Source organism: Notolabrus celidotus, chromosome 12 (assembly GCF_009762535.1).
Source record: "Notolabrus celidotus isolate fNotCel1 chromosome 12, fNotCel1.pri, whole genome shotgun sequence".
NCBI classification, from domain to species: Eukaryota; Metazoa; Chordata; class Actinopteri; order Labriformes; family Labridae; genus Notolabrus; species Notolabrus celidotus.
In genome coordinates this window covers 21,367,113-21,382,874 of record NC_048283.1, presented here as the reverse complement: position 1 = coordinate 21,382,874, position 15,762 = coordinate 21,367,113, and the positions used below count along the sequence as shown (strand labels likewise).

General features: G+C 40.0%; 3 protein-coding genes across 4 annotated transcripts in view; 2 read left to right on the top strand and 1 right to left on the bottom strand.

The window, feature by feature from the left end:
- Positions 1–4,498, top strand: part of creb5b (cAMP responsive element binding protein 5b) — a 52,029-nt gene extending 47,531 nt beyond the window's left edge. The window contains 3 exon segments of the mRNA XM_034697413.1: positions 64–291; positions 684–792; positions 1,827–4,498. Coding sequence (XP_034553304.1) covers positions 64–291; positions 684–792; positions 1,827–1,981 — 492 coding nt within the window. The 3' untranslated portion in view covers positions 1,982–4,498.
- Positions 4,499–6,441: 1,943 nt separating this feature from the next.
- On the bottom strand, positions 6,442–12,439 carry cpvl (carboxypeptidase vitellogenic like). Its single transcript, XM_034698038.1, is given in 15 exon segments — positions 6,442–6,954; positions 7,042–7,224; positions 7,361–7,534; positions 7,680–7,778; positions 7,880–7,953; positions 7,956–8,010; positions 8,089–8,211; positions 8,289–8,355; positions 8,442–8,521; positions 8,644–8,654; positions 8,657–8,701; positions 8,812–8,926; positions 11,759–11,880; positions 11,959–12,128; positions 12,287–12,439. Coding segments are annotated over 15 exon segments (1,422 nt in total). The 5' UTR covers positions 12,292–12,439; the 3' UTR covers positions 6,442–6,855.
- A 3,123-nt stretch (positions 12,440–15,562) lies between these two features.
- Positions 15,563–15,762, top strand: part of chn2 (chimerin 2) — a 28,877-nt gene continuing 28,677 nt past the window's right edge. For both annotated transcript variants that reach the window (XM_034698447.1, XM_034698446.1), the window contains exon 1: positions 15,563–15,762. This exon is cut by the window's right edge. The gene's annotated coding sequence lies outside the window, so the exon portion shown is untranslated.

Genomic DNA, 15,762 nt, shown 5'->3' with positions numbered 1-15,762 from the left:
TTGGATGAAACTCATCAGAGATGAATGATCAGTGATGCTGTAACTCTCCTGCCTGTCTTTCAGATGTCACCGGCAACCCAGCAGATGCAACCTACGCAGACGATGCAGTCTCCGCCTCCCAGTGGCGGGCGTCGCAGACGGGTAGTGGACGAGGATCCGGATGAACGTAGGCGGAAGTTTCTTGAGCGGAACAGAGCGGCAGCAACGAGATGCAGACAGAAGAGGAAAGTTTGGGTGATGTCGTTAGAGAAGAAAGCCGAAGAGCTCACTCAGACCAACATGCAGCTTCAGGTACGAAGTGAACATACTGCACACGAAACATCACCACTGCCAATCACAAGAAGCCTGACTCAGTGTTGGACTTACATTTTAAATGTGAAATGTGAAAAAACACAGAGATCCTACATTTCCATAATGCAAAGGATAAGCATCTTTGACAAGCTCCCCTCTGCCCGATAAAGGTCTTCATCTTTCAAACTTCACATCCCAGAACTTGTTACCGTCGGGGAAGATGTTCTTGATTTGAGCAAACATCATAGAGATAACCAAACCCTAATGGTTGCAGAAAAATAGCAGCTGTTTTTTTATCAATACACTGATGCTAATGGTCAAATAATAGTGCACCCTGCTGTGGCTGTGAATTTTCTGTATGATAGTCTTATGACAATCTTCCTCTATTTCAGAATGAAGTGACGATGCTAAAGAACGAGGTGACCCAACTCAAACAGCTTCTCCTCACACACAAGGACTGTCCCATCACCACTATGCAGAAAGAGTCCCAGGGTTACCTCAGTGAGTAGCTCAAACACTGATGCACACACACAAACACACAAACACACACATACACACACACACACACACACACACACACACACACACACACACACACACACACACACACACACACACACCTTCTGCGTGCCTTAGTCTTAAAGTGCAGAGAAGCACTGTGAAAATACTCATTTATTGTCTTGCCCAAGAAAAAGGATTAAGTTCTAAAAGGCCAAAGACGATGCTGACTGCCAAGACTCTGCTCCTGTGTGCTGGTATCCCGCTCCCACGCTTACTGCAGGACTCTTCCTTTCACATGGGGGTTTTGCACACTCCGGTAGCACATTTTGGACTTGGAGTTGGTAGTCCGCATCTCGTATGAGGCCTGTTTTCCGTCCGACAGCAGCTCTGCGCTCAGAGGCAGCCAATACTTGACGTGGGAAAGACGTCACAGGCTTTACGCTGGCATCCAACATCATATGGATGCCCGAGAATCTCACTGATTACTTCACGGGTGCCTTCAGCTTCGCCGCTCATGACATCAGAGCCCCGCCCTTTGATACGGATACAAGTGACATTTCCACGTAATTAGGATCAGGCACCTCCCTGTGTGGGTTCAGCACAGGAAAATAAGGCTCATGTCCCTCTTGGCTGAATGGTTCTTTTATGCAGAGGAGAGCCGACTCCCAGACTGGGCAGGGACACCTTCATCGATGAGTCTAGTTTGTGTACAGATGTCACCTTCAATGTGTCTAAGAGTCACCCAGAGTGTTTATGGAATAGACTGATTCATTTTGTGTTATCCATTATGGCTTAGTTTTGGATGCAAAGTGACATTCAATTTGTAAATTTACCAAGTCATAAAACTGAATTCTATCTGCTAATAAAGCTGTTTTTATAACAACAATAAGATACAGGTCTCATCTGTCTTTCTTTTGTCATAATTACATAATTACCACTGTACAATATATACATCATTGTATTTACACACACAAACACACACACACCTATACACATATCATCCATCCTCAATGCTGTCTCTGCTCTCTCCTCAGGTCCAGAGAGCAGTCCAGCAGCCAGTCCGGCTCCGGCGTGTTCCCAGCAGCAGGTCATTCAGCACAACACCATCACCACCTCCACCACGACTGTAGGGGGCAGCAGCGTGCACGGGCAGACCAACCACCGCACAGACATTAACCCCATCCACTAGGGACTGGAGAAACTGTAGCCCCCAGCTGTAGCCCCAAATAACCCCCCCTCTGCCCCCTCCATCAAGAAACACCTCAAAGGCCACTGCGGCTGCTCTTTATTCAGTAGCTACTTTATGTAATTTTATAGACCAACCCTATTAACGCATACTTGTTCTATGGTTTTTGCCTCTTTTTTTTAATCTTTGCTCCTGGCTACAAAGGGAGTTTTGCTAGTCTCATGCAGCATTTACGTGACTTTTTCTGTTGTTTTAATGGTACAAAATGGAACCAGAGGAAGAGTCGTAACTCTTGGACTGTCATCTCTTAAAGCAGACCTTACATCGCTTGTTGGATGGACTGAGTCAAATCATTCCCTAATTATCACATGTAGACAGTATCTGAATGTGTGCAACAGACTTTGATAAGTGAGTGGATGTTAATGCCTTTATGTGTTGTCTAAAACCAGGTCGCCATGATGTCTTGAAGACAGAATTATGCAAGAAGGTGTTTTGATCCTTTACTTCCCTAGCGATGACTGTTAACGTTTCCTGTGTCTGTTATTCTCTGAGAGTGTTATCCAGTACAGTGACAGAGAAAACATGATCAAATGGAAGCAATACGTCACGGTATTGATTATCTTCTGTGCTGTGTGTCCACCTTATGATCAGCATGGCCAAGCCGCTCTGGTCCCGAGGACATGAGATGCTGTTACAGCTACAGGAGTGTACACTGTGATGATAGTGAGGCAGCTCAGGGGGTTGAAACACACTCCTCCGCTCCAGGACCAACTGAAGCTTTAATTATTAAGGCCTCTTTTTTGTGTGTTTGTGCATCTGGATCCACACTTTGGATTCAAATCCCAATTGAATATAACCTTCAATTATGTGTGTCTGAATACTTTTGTGTGTGCATGTGAATTGTTTATACTATTTGTTGTTGTTTTGTCTTCTTCACTCTGCAGAACCAAGTTCAGTAGTTGAGTGAACAAAGAAAAAGTTTGTGGATGCAATTTTTTTTTTTCTTACACCTGTCAAAGAGATTCTAAAGAGGAGCGTTTAGTTTATGTGTGCTCTCCAAAAATGTCACAATGTGCCTGAATCTTTCATAGAATCTTCTGTTGGCTTTCTATAGACAGAAAAACCCAATCAAACCGTCTAATCTCAGTGTATCATCGAGGACTTTTCTCTATTATTGGCTTTGTCGTGGACGTCTGCTGAATGTCAGGATAAAACGAGCTGACCAAGGAGAAAAAAAATCCCTTTTTCCATTTGGCCTCTGACCTCTGCATCAGTTCCTCTTCCTCTCTTTCTCAGGCCTCCTCTGTAGTTTAGATCAGTGATGGATGCACTGATAGCAACAATGGCTTCACCTCTTTCCCCCCCCCCCCCTTCCTTCTCACCTCAACCAAAACTCCTCATTCACTCTTCTCCTGTGACCAGGAATGTTGATTCATGACTCATTAGCATGATGACCACGATGCACTGTGTTTTTTACAGTCGGATGGATGAGTTACATTCCACTCACTGGTGGAGTGGGCGCAGAGCTGTCTATGCACTTTGTCCTCTGCCATGCCAGAGGGAAGAATAGCCATATTAAGGTCCGAGTAATTCCCAGTGATACCCCTTTTTGAAACACCAGCGAGAATCCTAAACTGTGTTTGGCTTAATGAATAAGAAACTTGTGCCTGGCATTAATCATGTGTCTATTGAGCTCCTGAGCTTTTGCCCAAACTATTCCGGAAACTCACATTTTGAAATCCCATCTCTTCCTAATAAGTTGCTTTCAAGTGTTTCGCACTGTTTGTGTCATTTCTGAACTCAGAGTCTGTGTGTTTGTTAAGTAGAGAAATGAATTATCTCTAAAAGGGCTTTGTTGTTCCAACCTTTGTCCTGAAGTTAGCCTCATTTTGCTTCATTTCTAAAACCATTTGAAGATTGTAAAAGCATTCCAACATAACCTCTTGCATGTGAAAACGTAGTAAGGACCTCAGAGTTTTAACTGGAATCATTTGGAGGATTTTAAAAGTAAGAAAAATCCACTTCTAGTCGTGGATCCAGGTTCAGAAAGAGACGTTTTTTTTATTGCAGATGCCAACGACAGAAACAGGTGGAAGGGCAGTGTGAGTGTGTCTGTGTGTGAAGAGAAAGCTCCTACACATGAATGATGTTATATCTGTGTTATTTTTAAAATCTAAACCTATAAATATTGTACATAATGTCATTCGTTTTCTGTAACTCTGTACATGTAATGCAACCACCTTCTTTTTGAAGGGAGTCAATGTGTGGTACATGTTTGTAAATAATGTTTGCATAGCACTTGTTGCCTTCTGTTGTACATCAAGGCTCATTTCAGCGCTTAAACACATTGTTTATATGTAATGAACTGATGAATCCATGTTTTGCCTGCATAACTTTGTACATTTATTGTGTCTTCAACGACATTTCCTCCTTTTTGTTTAGTTTTGCATTTGTACAGATGTTAAAGTATCACTGCAGTTACATTACAGTATGAAAATAAAGCACTTGTTCTGTAACGTACCACTCACTGATATGATTGGATGTAACAGCTGGTTGAAATCAGATAGATAATCATGGTGGAAACATAAACTGAGGGACATGAACTGAATATTTGAAGAAAGGCCAGCTGATCAACAATCAGCTGTCCTTGAAACATAACTGCTCATTAAAGAGTCAGTTGCTTTAAAGGTTTAGAATGCTCATTAACTATTTATTTATTTAGTCTAGACATGCTGAGAGTTGCCAGATGAGATAACGTGACAGTCAACCTCAGTTCACAAACATCTTTGCAGAATGCTTTAAAAATACTGCAGAACACGCAAAGACTCTGTTAAAGACTCGACAGTAGCAAGTGAAACGAAAGTTATGACAAGTGTGTTGTGTTGTTGCAACATGCAGGGACTCCTCTCCTTTTTCTCTGGAGTATTCATTACATATTATTCTCAGGTAGTGAGAATGTAGTGCAATGGTTAAAAACAATCAAATGACCACAGCTGTCTTCATATATTTGGGGAGGTGGGGATGCTGTTCACCATTTCTTTGCCCCACAGTGACCCCTGGTGGACATTTTTTAACTGGCAGTATTCTTCTTCAGTTCTTTAAAAGAACTTCATTTTTTAATCTTTTTTTTTACATTTATTTTACCAGGAATATTCCCATTGAGATACAGAGTCTCTTTAACGACGGAGTCCAGTCCAAGACAGCAGCATTAAAAGTTTCACAAAGGGAACAAAACAAAACAACAATAACAAGTAACACCAATTAATAAATTATCACAGTTAAGCAGTAAAACATGTGCAGAAGCCGATCAGAGAATTCTTTATCCTAGTTTTAGAATCCTCCAATCGAATGAAACGATCCAGTTTTAGGTGAGCTTGATGTAGAACCAGAATGAGGGAGCAAAAACATTAAAAGCATTTTTACCAAAAACCGAGTGAGTCAGAGGAATTTGACCTTTATTTTAATCAGGAAAGAAACTCATTGAGATTAAAAATCTCTTTTCAAGAGCATCCTGGCCAAGATAGGCAGCAGCACAGTTCGCAGAGTTTCAGATAGAGCAGCCACACATACAAACACAATACAAGACATCTTGAGGACAACCAGAAACACATCATTACAGAATAAAACAACAAAATGAGTCTTCAAAATAAACCAACATCGTAAGATCATCAGGGCCGAGCACCTGCAGCCCAGTGTGTTAGCCTTGTCCAGCATCACCTTAATATCACCCAGTGAGACAAGTCCACCCAGCGTCAACTCTTTCTGAAATTCATTCCAAGCAGAGGGATCTGCAAATTTAAAAGCCTTTTTACCCATCTTCTTTCTGACCTTTGGCACAGATAGCAAGAAAAAGGCCTTGGGATCGAAGGGGTGGAAGTCCCTGTGCTCTTGTGCTTGATGAAGGTAAAAAGGTAATAGGTAAGGTAATACATCCATGGGACCGAAGATTACAGCCACTGACAATTTTAGGATTCAATAAAGACCATTACTAAGATGGCAGATCATGGAGTTTGGCCTTATAGAGAAAGAGATACCAGTGCTCCATCCTTCTGTTGTGTAAGGAAGACAAACCAACCCTTTCATACAAGATACAGTGATGTGTGCGTAATCCTAAGCCAGAAACAAACCGCAATGCAGCATGGTACACTGAGTCCAACATTTTAAGAGAGGCTGAGGTAGCATGCATATAAAGAATATCCATGTAGTCAATTACAGATAATAAAGTTGCCAGGATAAACTTTTTTCAAGCAGCAAAAGAAAACCAGCATTTGTTTCTGTAAGAGAAACCCAACTTCACCCTCAGTCTTGGTTAGACCCTCAATATGACGATTTCATGAAAGAGAAACTCCAAATATTTAAATGTTGGGACACATTCAATCACCTCATCTGCAAAAGGAAAAATCTGAGTGTTCATACAGATAGATTTATATTCAAAGTCTTCTTGAATAATAAAGAGACTTCAGTTTAGAAAAAGGTAACTTTTTATTAGTTGACTCTGGATTAAAGACTCTCTTTTACACATGTTCTTCAAGCTTGTAGTGAATAAATGGAACATAAACTTTACTTCCCTCAAACAATCCATTCAAAAAAATAAACATGATATGATTTTTAATAGATTTCCAGTTTGCTTACAGTTACTTTAGTAGAATGAATAGAATGTGGACAGAGACACAGAGGTCTGAATTTAGAGGACTTTTCTATCCATGAGCAGTGCATCAGAGTGCGGTCCAAATCCCAGCCGCCTCAACGAGAAAAATAATCAGCTTCAAGATTTGTTCGGATCCAACAAGGTGCTGATTTACTATACCTGAGACAATCAACAGTCCTAAAAAATCAACAGTCAGTGACCTTCAACATCCTCTGACCATCAAAACTTTTCATATCCATCCCCGCGTTGACAGGAATCTGTCTATCATGTCGAAGGACCTCGCCGGCTGATCATAGGGCAGAATGTGTCCCCCTCCTCGAATGATCACCTGAGTGACAAGAAACACAAAGTATATCAGGTCTAGGTAGTGTTTTCTTATTAGTGGAAATACTATTAGTGTTGTTGATGAGCTCACCTGGTAAAACTCTCCCACTTGCCGTACATAACCGGCCACCTCTGTGTCACTGGGCTGCGTCTTCCAGTGGAAGCGAGGGGCTGTTTTGTACTCAGCAGCTCCAGTCCAGTTCACAGTGGGCAGAAACCTCTCAGTCAGTGGAGCTGCTACGATTACATCCAGCTGACCGCTGTAGATTAACACCTGAGTGTATGAGGAAAAGAAGCAAACAATGGGATTAAAGGGACTTTTTGTTTGAATATGAGCAAGACAAAGCTGCTTTTAGTTTCCCATGGGACTAGAAGAAACTGTGACGAAATGAATGGAACTACATTCTCACCCTGTAGTTGTCCATCAGCACCCCGAGCCACGGTTTGATGCTCTTCATGACATCCTGCATGAGGTGCTTCTCCACCAACGAGCCGTCGTGGAATGTCAGGTTCCCCACATGAATGGCTCGTCGCACTGCTGGAAGAGTCACAAACTGGGAGAAGTACTCCTGGTCTTCAGGCTCCTGAGGTTAAAAACAAAGAAAAAACTGTGATTCACTTGATTGCTGTGTGTTCTTTAAAAACTGGTTTATTCATGTTAAAGTTTAGACATTTGTGCTCTAAGAAGTCAGGCAAGCAGCTTTGAGTTTGACCAGTGTTTGTAGGTACCTGACAATCCAGGTAGTTGAAGTAGTTGGTGCAGCCTGTAGCATTTTGGAAGAAGGAGGGGTACGGCTCCACATCCCCATTCAGCAAGCTATCAAATACCTGAAGTTAGAAAGAGTCAGTCTTTAAGAAATTTGAATGTGGGTACACTAAGACAAGTCATGCAGAGTAATAGGCTCATTCTTTAAAGACAGATATGGTACCTCAAAAGCCTGGACCCATTTCTGTTGCTGGATCAGTTTAACCCCCAGGTCTGTCTGCTGGTTGACATACTGCCTTGGAGTTCATCTATCATCCCCGTTTGGTACAGAAACTCACCATAACCACCCAGCATCTAAAACAGGAAAAAGCTCAACATTAGACTACATCATTTCAAAGGAGATGAGTACAAAGTACTTTGTCTGCCACGCACCAGTTCTGGATCGCACAGCCCGTCACCGATAGCCATCCCCTTGAAGTTGATTTTCACTTTGGCAGTGGGGTTGTGTTTGTGGATGTAGTAAGAAATGGCAGGAACATATTTCCCTGCATATGACTGTATCAGGAGAGGAGGGTTACATGGGTATGGACCATATTTTACATTGGTTTGAAGCTTTAAAATTAATATCATACCTCGCCAGTTGCATAAAACTCATTGGACTGATACTCAGGAAAGAGCTGGAAAAACTGTGTCAAAGCACTTTCAAAAGAAGAAGAGACAGAAATATTCAAAGTTAATAATGATTCGAAACACCAGATTTAAAGCCCCCAGTGACAGAGGTTTACCTGTACAGATCCCTGCCAACATCATCCTGGTTCTGAGTGTAGCCCCTGTCATCGTCAGTGAAGCTGAAACCTGTTCCAACCTGGAAAAATAAACACTCCTCCTCAAAGACTCATAAAATATATACATAATTATGCACATGTAAATGTCTAAGGTGTGAAAGGTGTGAGATTTTTAGGTTAGGGAAAACTATGTAATACTTACTGGGTTGTCATATACAGAACTGAGTATCTCGATGTCCAAGCATAGTCCCTCATACCAACTGTAAAAGCAAAAAGAGGCAGAAGATCAGGAAAGTAACAAGTAACAATGCTGAAGAGGGGTTCATGCAAGTGTTTATCTATTCTGCTGTAGTACAAGATCCCTTCTTACCAGTCATGTTCTTAAACACCACATATGGTCCATGTTCCACAAACAGACCAAACATGGAGGTGCCACCGGGACCGCCTTGCAGCCAGAGCAGGACAGGAGCGTCATCTCTGTTTGCCTGTGAGTCAGGAGACAGAAAACACAACAATATGAACTCAGCACCACCTAGTGGTCACTTAGGGTTACTGATGAAGGTAGAAAAAACTCAATAACAGTCCTGTCTTCTGCTGTGGAACCAAAGACGGTGACAGAGTAACATGTGCTCAGCTTTGTTCTAAGGCAGGTCTATCAAACTGTAAAGATGTGGAAAATAACCAGTCTGTTCTCTTTATCACTAAATTGAGGAATATCAGCTTTGTGAAATTACACTTTAATGTATTCTCAGGTGATTTTAAGGATAATTTAAGGTTTAATGCAGTTCTAAAAAATAATGAAGTCATTGAGTTGCTTTTAAAGAAGATCTAAAAGGAAGATGACAAGAACTAAGGTGTATCAGGCGTTTTCTATTTGAAATATCATCATAAACTCAGTGAAAAAAGGCTTGCATTCCTTATCAGGATCAGATCTCCTCTTGTGTGTGAGAACCTCGAGAAAATCACAACTCTGATAATAATCATCATTATAATTACAGTTAATATTGTAGAAATAATGTGGTAAGGACGCCTCATTATAAACAACAGAAAAACAAATTCAAAGCCATTATCTAACTGGCTGTTGTTTGTTTTTACAGGTGGATTTTTTATTTATGTCATTGGTCATCTGATGCCACCAGACTCCAGCGGCAATAGCCACTACTACTACTATCCGTCTCATCACTAACCTCTCTAAATTCTGTCTCTATCTCTATCTCTATCTCTCTTTCCAACCCCGACTCGGTCAAAGCAGATGTCTATCTAACATGTTTCCCCTCCACATTAGACAAGCCTCCTCACTGTCCATTTTTAAAACTCGTCTTACAACCCATTTTATTCCTTGGCTTTCAACCCTGCATGAGACTCTGCTCCTGTTTTATTGTTTCATGATCTATTTTTGTTTCTATTGTTTTATTGTTTGTATTGTTTTATTATCCTGTGTTTTCATTGTTTTATGCCTGCGTTGTTTGTCTATTTATGTACAGCACTCTGTTTAGGCTGTGGCTGTTTAAAGGGCTTATAAATAAAGTTGAGTTGAGAGTCTGGTTCTGCTTGACGTTTCTGTCTGTTTATTATGTACGTTAAGTTACAGAAGCACACAGAGAGAGAGAGAGAGAGAAGATCAAATATAACTGGCCGCATATAAAATTTTAATGTTTGAAGTGTTTGCTGTATGTTTTTGTTGATTGTTACTGTTCTGGTTTTTGTTTTTAACTCTGTAAAGCACGTTGAATTGCTCTATGTATGAATGGTGCTTTATAAATAAACTTGCCTTGCCTTGCCTGTTAAGAGGAAGTTTTTCGTTGCTGCTGTAACTAGCTAAAAACTGTGAGGTGCAATGCTCATGGTGGATGAGGGGACTGGATCGTATCCTTTCTTGATGTTGGGTCTTTGTTAATAATTTAACATAGAGTACGGTCTAGACCTGCTATGTTTGTAAAAGCGTCTTGAGATAATGTTTGGTTTGATTTGGTACTACACAAATAAAGACTGATAAAGACTTCCTTTATTTTACAAATAATAAAACTACACTTCACATAAGTCAGCAAGAGGAGCTCCGTGCATGATAGATGTTTTCTTCTTTACTGATTGGCCAGTTATGGTTCAGATTTATTGGTCCAGAGAACAGCAGGGCAGAGATCATGTACTAACAGTAAAAGATGTACATGTGCCAAGCTGCCTTTATTCCACAGCTGGGGACATCACACGTTCAAAGTCAGGGGACATTATTCTGTTCCAGTAAGTGATGCATTTACTACTATAGTTTTAGGAGCTGCTTTTCTAAAGCTGTAGCCATTACAGACAGAACTGAGTTAAAAGACAGATGAAGTGGAAGGGAAGAATGTTTTGTTCATAATTTAATATAATATTATTTTAAACTACAAGAGAGAGCTTTTAATTCAGTGTCAGTAGTGGAAGTTGCTGTGACATTATAAAAATGTACTGTGATTTAGTTACTGATTTATATTCAAAGCTTGATCCGAAAAAAGCAACTGGACTTGGTAGACATCCTTGAAGAGGTTTCACCCGTCCTCCATGTGTTAGAGGACTTGAAATTAACCGGGATGTTTTGTTTATTGAAGATCCTCCTGAGTTTCTCAGATTCCCCAGATAGTAAAGGGATAACAATGCTTGGTCTCCTCTCTGCTGGAACTGTGCTTTGTAAAGGTCTTGATGAAGGCCCAGTTAGGTTAACCACAGGTTTTAAGTGCTCCCTTGATGTGCAGCTTATCCTTCTTCCTTCCCTCCGTTCTTGTGGGTACATTTTCAGCCCTATGGTGTAGGGTTCTATCAGGAACTAGGATAACGACCTCACTTTGGACCCATTGTAACTACCTGAAGACACCACTGTTAGAGGCTTATATTTTCAAGCTCTTCCCCAGTCTGGTTCGAACTGAAGAAGCCTTTTGGAGGAAAGGTAAAATGTCTTCAAGAATTCCAACAGAGTCCAGTTACCTTTTTGGATCAAGCTCTGAATTACCACGACCTGGAAGACTGAGAACCTTCACAGACTGTTACTGATTTATAGCTTCAACAGTCAAAACCATCTATCTTATTTTGAGAAAAAACGTTTCACACAAAAGAAACTTCACCCTCAGAGATGAAATTCCTCAACTGCAGCTGACTAAACACTCATGGTGCAATTCCTTATCACAAGTGGACTGAGGGAGCAGGTACACATCACGTTGAGTTATAAAGCCAACAGGCACAAGACACACTTCTTAACTTGTAATGTTTGTCTCCTTCTTGTTATGCTCAGTCATTGATCTGATGTTATGATGCAAGTTCCCTGTTGGAAAGAATAAGTTTGCTCCTACCATCAGTGCAGGGAAGAACCAAAAGTAGAGGTTGCTGTTGTACTTTTTGTTGACAGTGAAGTAGCCTGCATAACTCTTGACGTTTGCACCCGGCAGGTCTCCCACCAAACTCAGTTTTCTAGCTGCAACAACAACAAAGCATGTTGGTTTGACTGAACTGTAGTACAATCACTTTTATATGTAGTTTTCAAAATGCATACCTTCATCAACAGCACCCTTCTCCAGGTAGGGTGTAATAAACAGAGGAGACCCAGGGTCGACTCCATTCAGGCTGCTGACACGGTGAGATTTCCCGCAGAAGAAGGACGAGCAGCCCCTGGAGAGAGCCAAGTCCAGACAGGCCCACAGAAACACGAGAGCCAAAGTTTGCCTGCGTGAAATTAACACAACGCATATCAGACTACATGTCTGGCTTATTGATCTCAAATACAGCAAGTCATTCAAGTCTCATAACATTGTGGCCACAAGCACGTGCCATACAATGGAAAAGAGAAGACATTATTAACTATAATGATTTTCTCCACTCACCTCATGTCCACTGTGGTTTCGACAGAGGCAGGAGAAGCTGAGCCTTAGAAACAAGTCAAACACAAGTACTCGAGCTTTCAGCCATCGACTGTACGAGACCTACAGGAAAGTGAATTTGTAGGAGAGAGTCACATGACCAATCCTGGGGAAGTCACATGATAACATGAGATCACGTGGTGATGTTTGTGCCGTATCAGCATATCAGCGCTGCCTTCAACCCGCAAACTGGTCTTGCAGGGAATTTTCGGCGTGAACAGAAAGATGAATGTTGTTCAGGGCCGGCCATAGACTGTATAATTAAGGGGGGCCGGCCCGTGACAAAGGCAGTACAGGAAAATGCTAGGGGCGCCGGTCATCCATAGGGGGCGCCGCATGCACCCTAAATGAGTGTGGAAGAAAATTTTTAAGATAATAGGAAAAATAATATTTTTGTCTCTAATATAATTTGGGGTTAATTGCAGGGTGATGCCAGTAAACATTTAAAAGCTTGTGATTCACTTTTGTTTTTTTAAAAAAGATTTGCAAAGCAGTTTTTAAAGTCCATAAGTGTTCATGATTTACCTGTTTTTGTTTTGTTTTTGTTGGTTTCTTTACATTTTGGAAGCTGTAAGCTTAATTAGACAGAAAATGTAGGCTAAGCTTAAATAAGCATTATGCTTCTGCCCTTTCAGTCATCACTTAATACAGGGGTTCCCAAACTCTTCAGCCTGTGACCCCCATAATATAGGTGCCAAAGACTCGCGACCCCCACTGGCTCTCAAAGTGATTTAATGTGTCTTCATTTAGCTGGTCTGCAGAAAATTAGCCTACCTATATGAGCATGTGGCTGTGTTCCCTGTGCCTTTATGAATTAACCTACTGCTAGTGATGCTTTTGATAATTAACTGTTCACTAACCCTAAACTTAGGAGTCATGTGGAAAAAAGAAAGGCAGAAAATTCATTACATTTTCTATTTTCAAGATTTTATTTCAAGTTTAGCAACTATTTTTGTCCATATTTTTTTTTTACAATAAATGGACAAAATTTACTATTTCTAGATAACTTTTGTCATTCAACTTTTTCCTTTGCATTTTTTCAGTATTTCTTTGTTGACCACAAGTTAACAAATGATATATAAGTAATACAAAACTAACAAAGACAAGATAAAATAAAGAAATGCAAAAAAATACAAAAAGAATAATAATAATAAACAAATAATAATAATTAATAGTACAAACAAAAAGGTAGATACACATGAGATAACAAGGAAAATAAACAAAAAATAATAATAAAAAATAAAAAATATTTTTAGATAACTTAAAATAAAAACATTCTGGAAGACATCTCACAACCCCCCCATTTGTGTCTAGCGACCCCCCAGGGGGTCCTGACCCACACTTTGGGAATTCCTGGCTTAATACATTTCTGTTGCTTTTCTGAAAGTGTCTCTACTATGAAAACTATTGTGTTATATAATGACTGAATACATTCTACTACAATAACATTATGTATTTTTGAAACTGCTGTAAAAGTTTCCGTTCAAAAGTGCCACTGTGGCCGTCTTTCGTATATTTGTTAGCTTAATTTACACCTGAAAGATAAACAGGAGGGAGAGAGACTAACAACAAAGTCATGTAGTGGGTGTACATTTTAGTACAGTTTTTGTATTATTAGGAATAATACTTTTGCAAAATATAGTCCTAATTTTTCTTTCTGAAAATGACTAAACTTAGCAGTTATTAAAAAATATTGAAAAGTCACTTTAGATTTGAGTTTCACTGAAGAAAATGTCAAATGAAGTAGAATGATAGAGTCACTCACTTCCTGAATGTTTCAGAGATAGAAAATGTGTCTTATTACAAAATAATTTTGAAAAAAAGAGAAGTGAAAGTTTAAATATAGCTGTAATTCTGGTGAAAAAGGTCATAAACCCCTTGACACATAAACTATTTCTTGAGAAAATGTCAAACGATCACACTTCAAAAGGATGAGATTCAATAATGCAAACAACTTTATAGTATCTGAAAAAAATATCACTGAGTAGTGGATTTGGATTTGTGATTTTGTTCTAGCATGTTTCCCAAAATATATGTAGTTGAATGCACCACATGCAGGAGGTGGCAAAGTGAAAAGCACAGGTATTCCTAATGCAATGAATGTGGACCATGTCTACTGCAGTAAGTGTCTCAGTAAGCCAGCATGCACAACACTAAATAATCTAACCCAAATAGTGATTGCTACAGTGAATGCTGAACTTTTTACAGATGCACTGGCACATGTTTGACCACTAGGTGGCAGGCGAAAATCACACTTTTCCATTTTAAAACCTCCAAAGAACCACTATATTTTCTAGTGTAGTGTTTATTTTGTCTGACAGTGCAGTTTACTGTGGAAATGAAGAGGCTATTAAAGGCTGGTTTTAATACATTTGATATGACTTTACAGCATGAGGATGGTCTGACTCAGACAAACTTTCAAAGTTGTGTTTGATCTTATTTCATTCATTCTTGTCCTGATGGGCAGCTCTTGAGGCTTACAGATAGATATAGTGTTTAGGATTTGTTTTGTTTTCTCTCTTATTACACTCCTCCATGCTGCTGGCTTGCTACATGTCATCTTATTTGTTTCATTTTAAACTTAATCAAAAACCTCATCAACATATATGGACTGAAGCAGGGGTTCCCAAACTTCTCGGTCAACAACCCCCAAAATATAGGTGTCAAAGCTTAAAGCAATTAAATGTAGCTCACTTAACTAATGAAAAAAATGTATTTGCAAGGTTTTATTTCTAAATGAATTACTTAAAAAATATATAAATTTACAGTATTGATAATGTACGAAATTTTAGATTACTAAAAAAAATTTTTTTAAATCTTGCAAACCCCAATTAGTGTCTGGCGACCTCCCAGGGGGTCTCAACCCCCACTTTAGGAACCCCTGCTAAAAGACTCTCTTGAAAAAATCTCAGCAGTGGTTATGATTGAGATGTAGCTGTGCAGATGTACTGTGACAATACAGGGATCAAACTAGCAACCTGTTGATTGAGCACCAAATTGTTGTGACAGCAACCAAACCTAATTCTGTCCTCATTACCAGAAACCAGAGAGCAACTGAAAGACCCCAAGACATAGAGGAAGTCCCCGAATTTTAAAATGCATAGTTTATGTGACAGTGACAACAAATCTATATTTTTTATTCAGTGATCAAAGGAGAAATGGTTAAAAGTAGCCCCACCAGGGGGCGCAACAAACACTGACAATCATTCTGTGTCTTTGAACACAACATGACAAAACATGACATCTAATAAAATTGTGCAATGTCAAAGCTGGGGATAAGGTGGTTTAGTCATTAAGGCTTTGTATCTCTCATTGCAGCGGGTTTGTTGTGTGTTTTTGGATCCTGGAAACAGATCTGCAGAAGGTTGTTTTGGGCTTCTTGTGCTGGCATCTGGCAACCCAAACTTTCACTTTAAGAAGGCGCGTCTACGCTGCAGTGT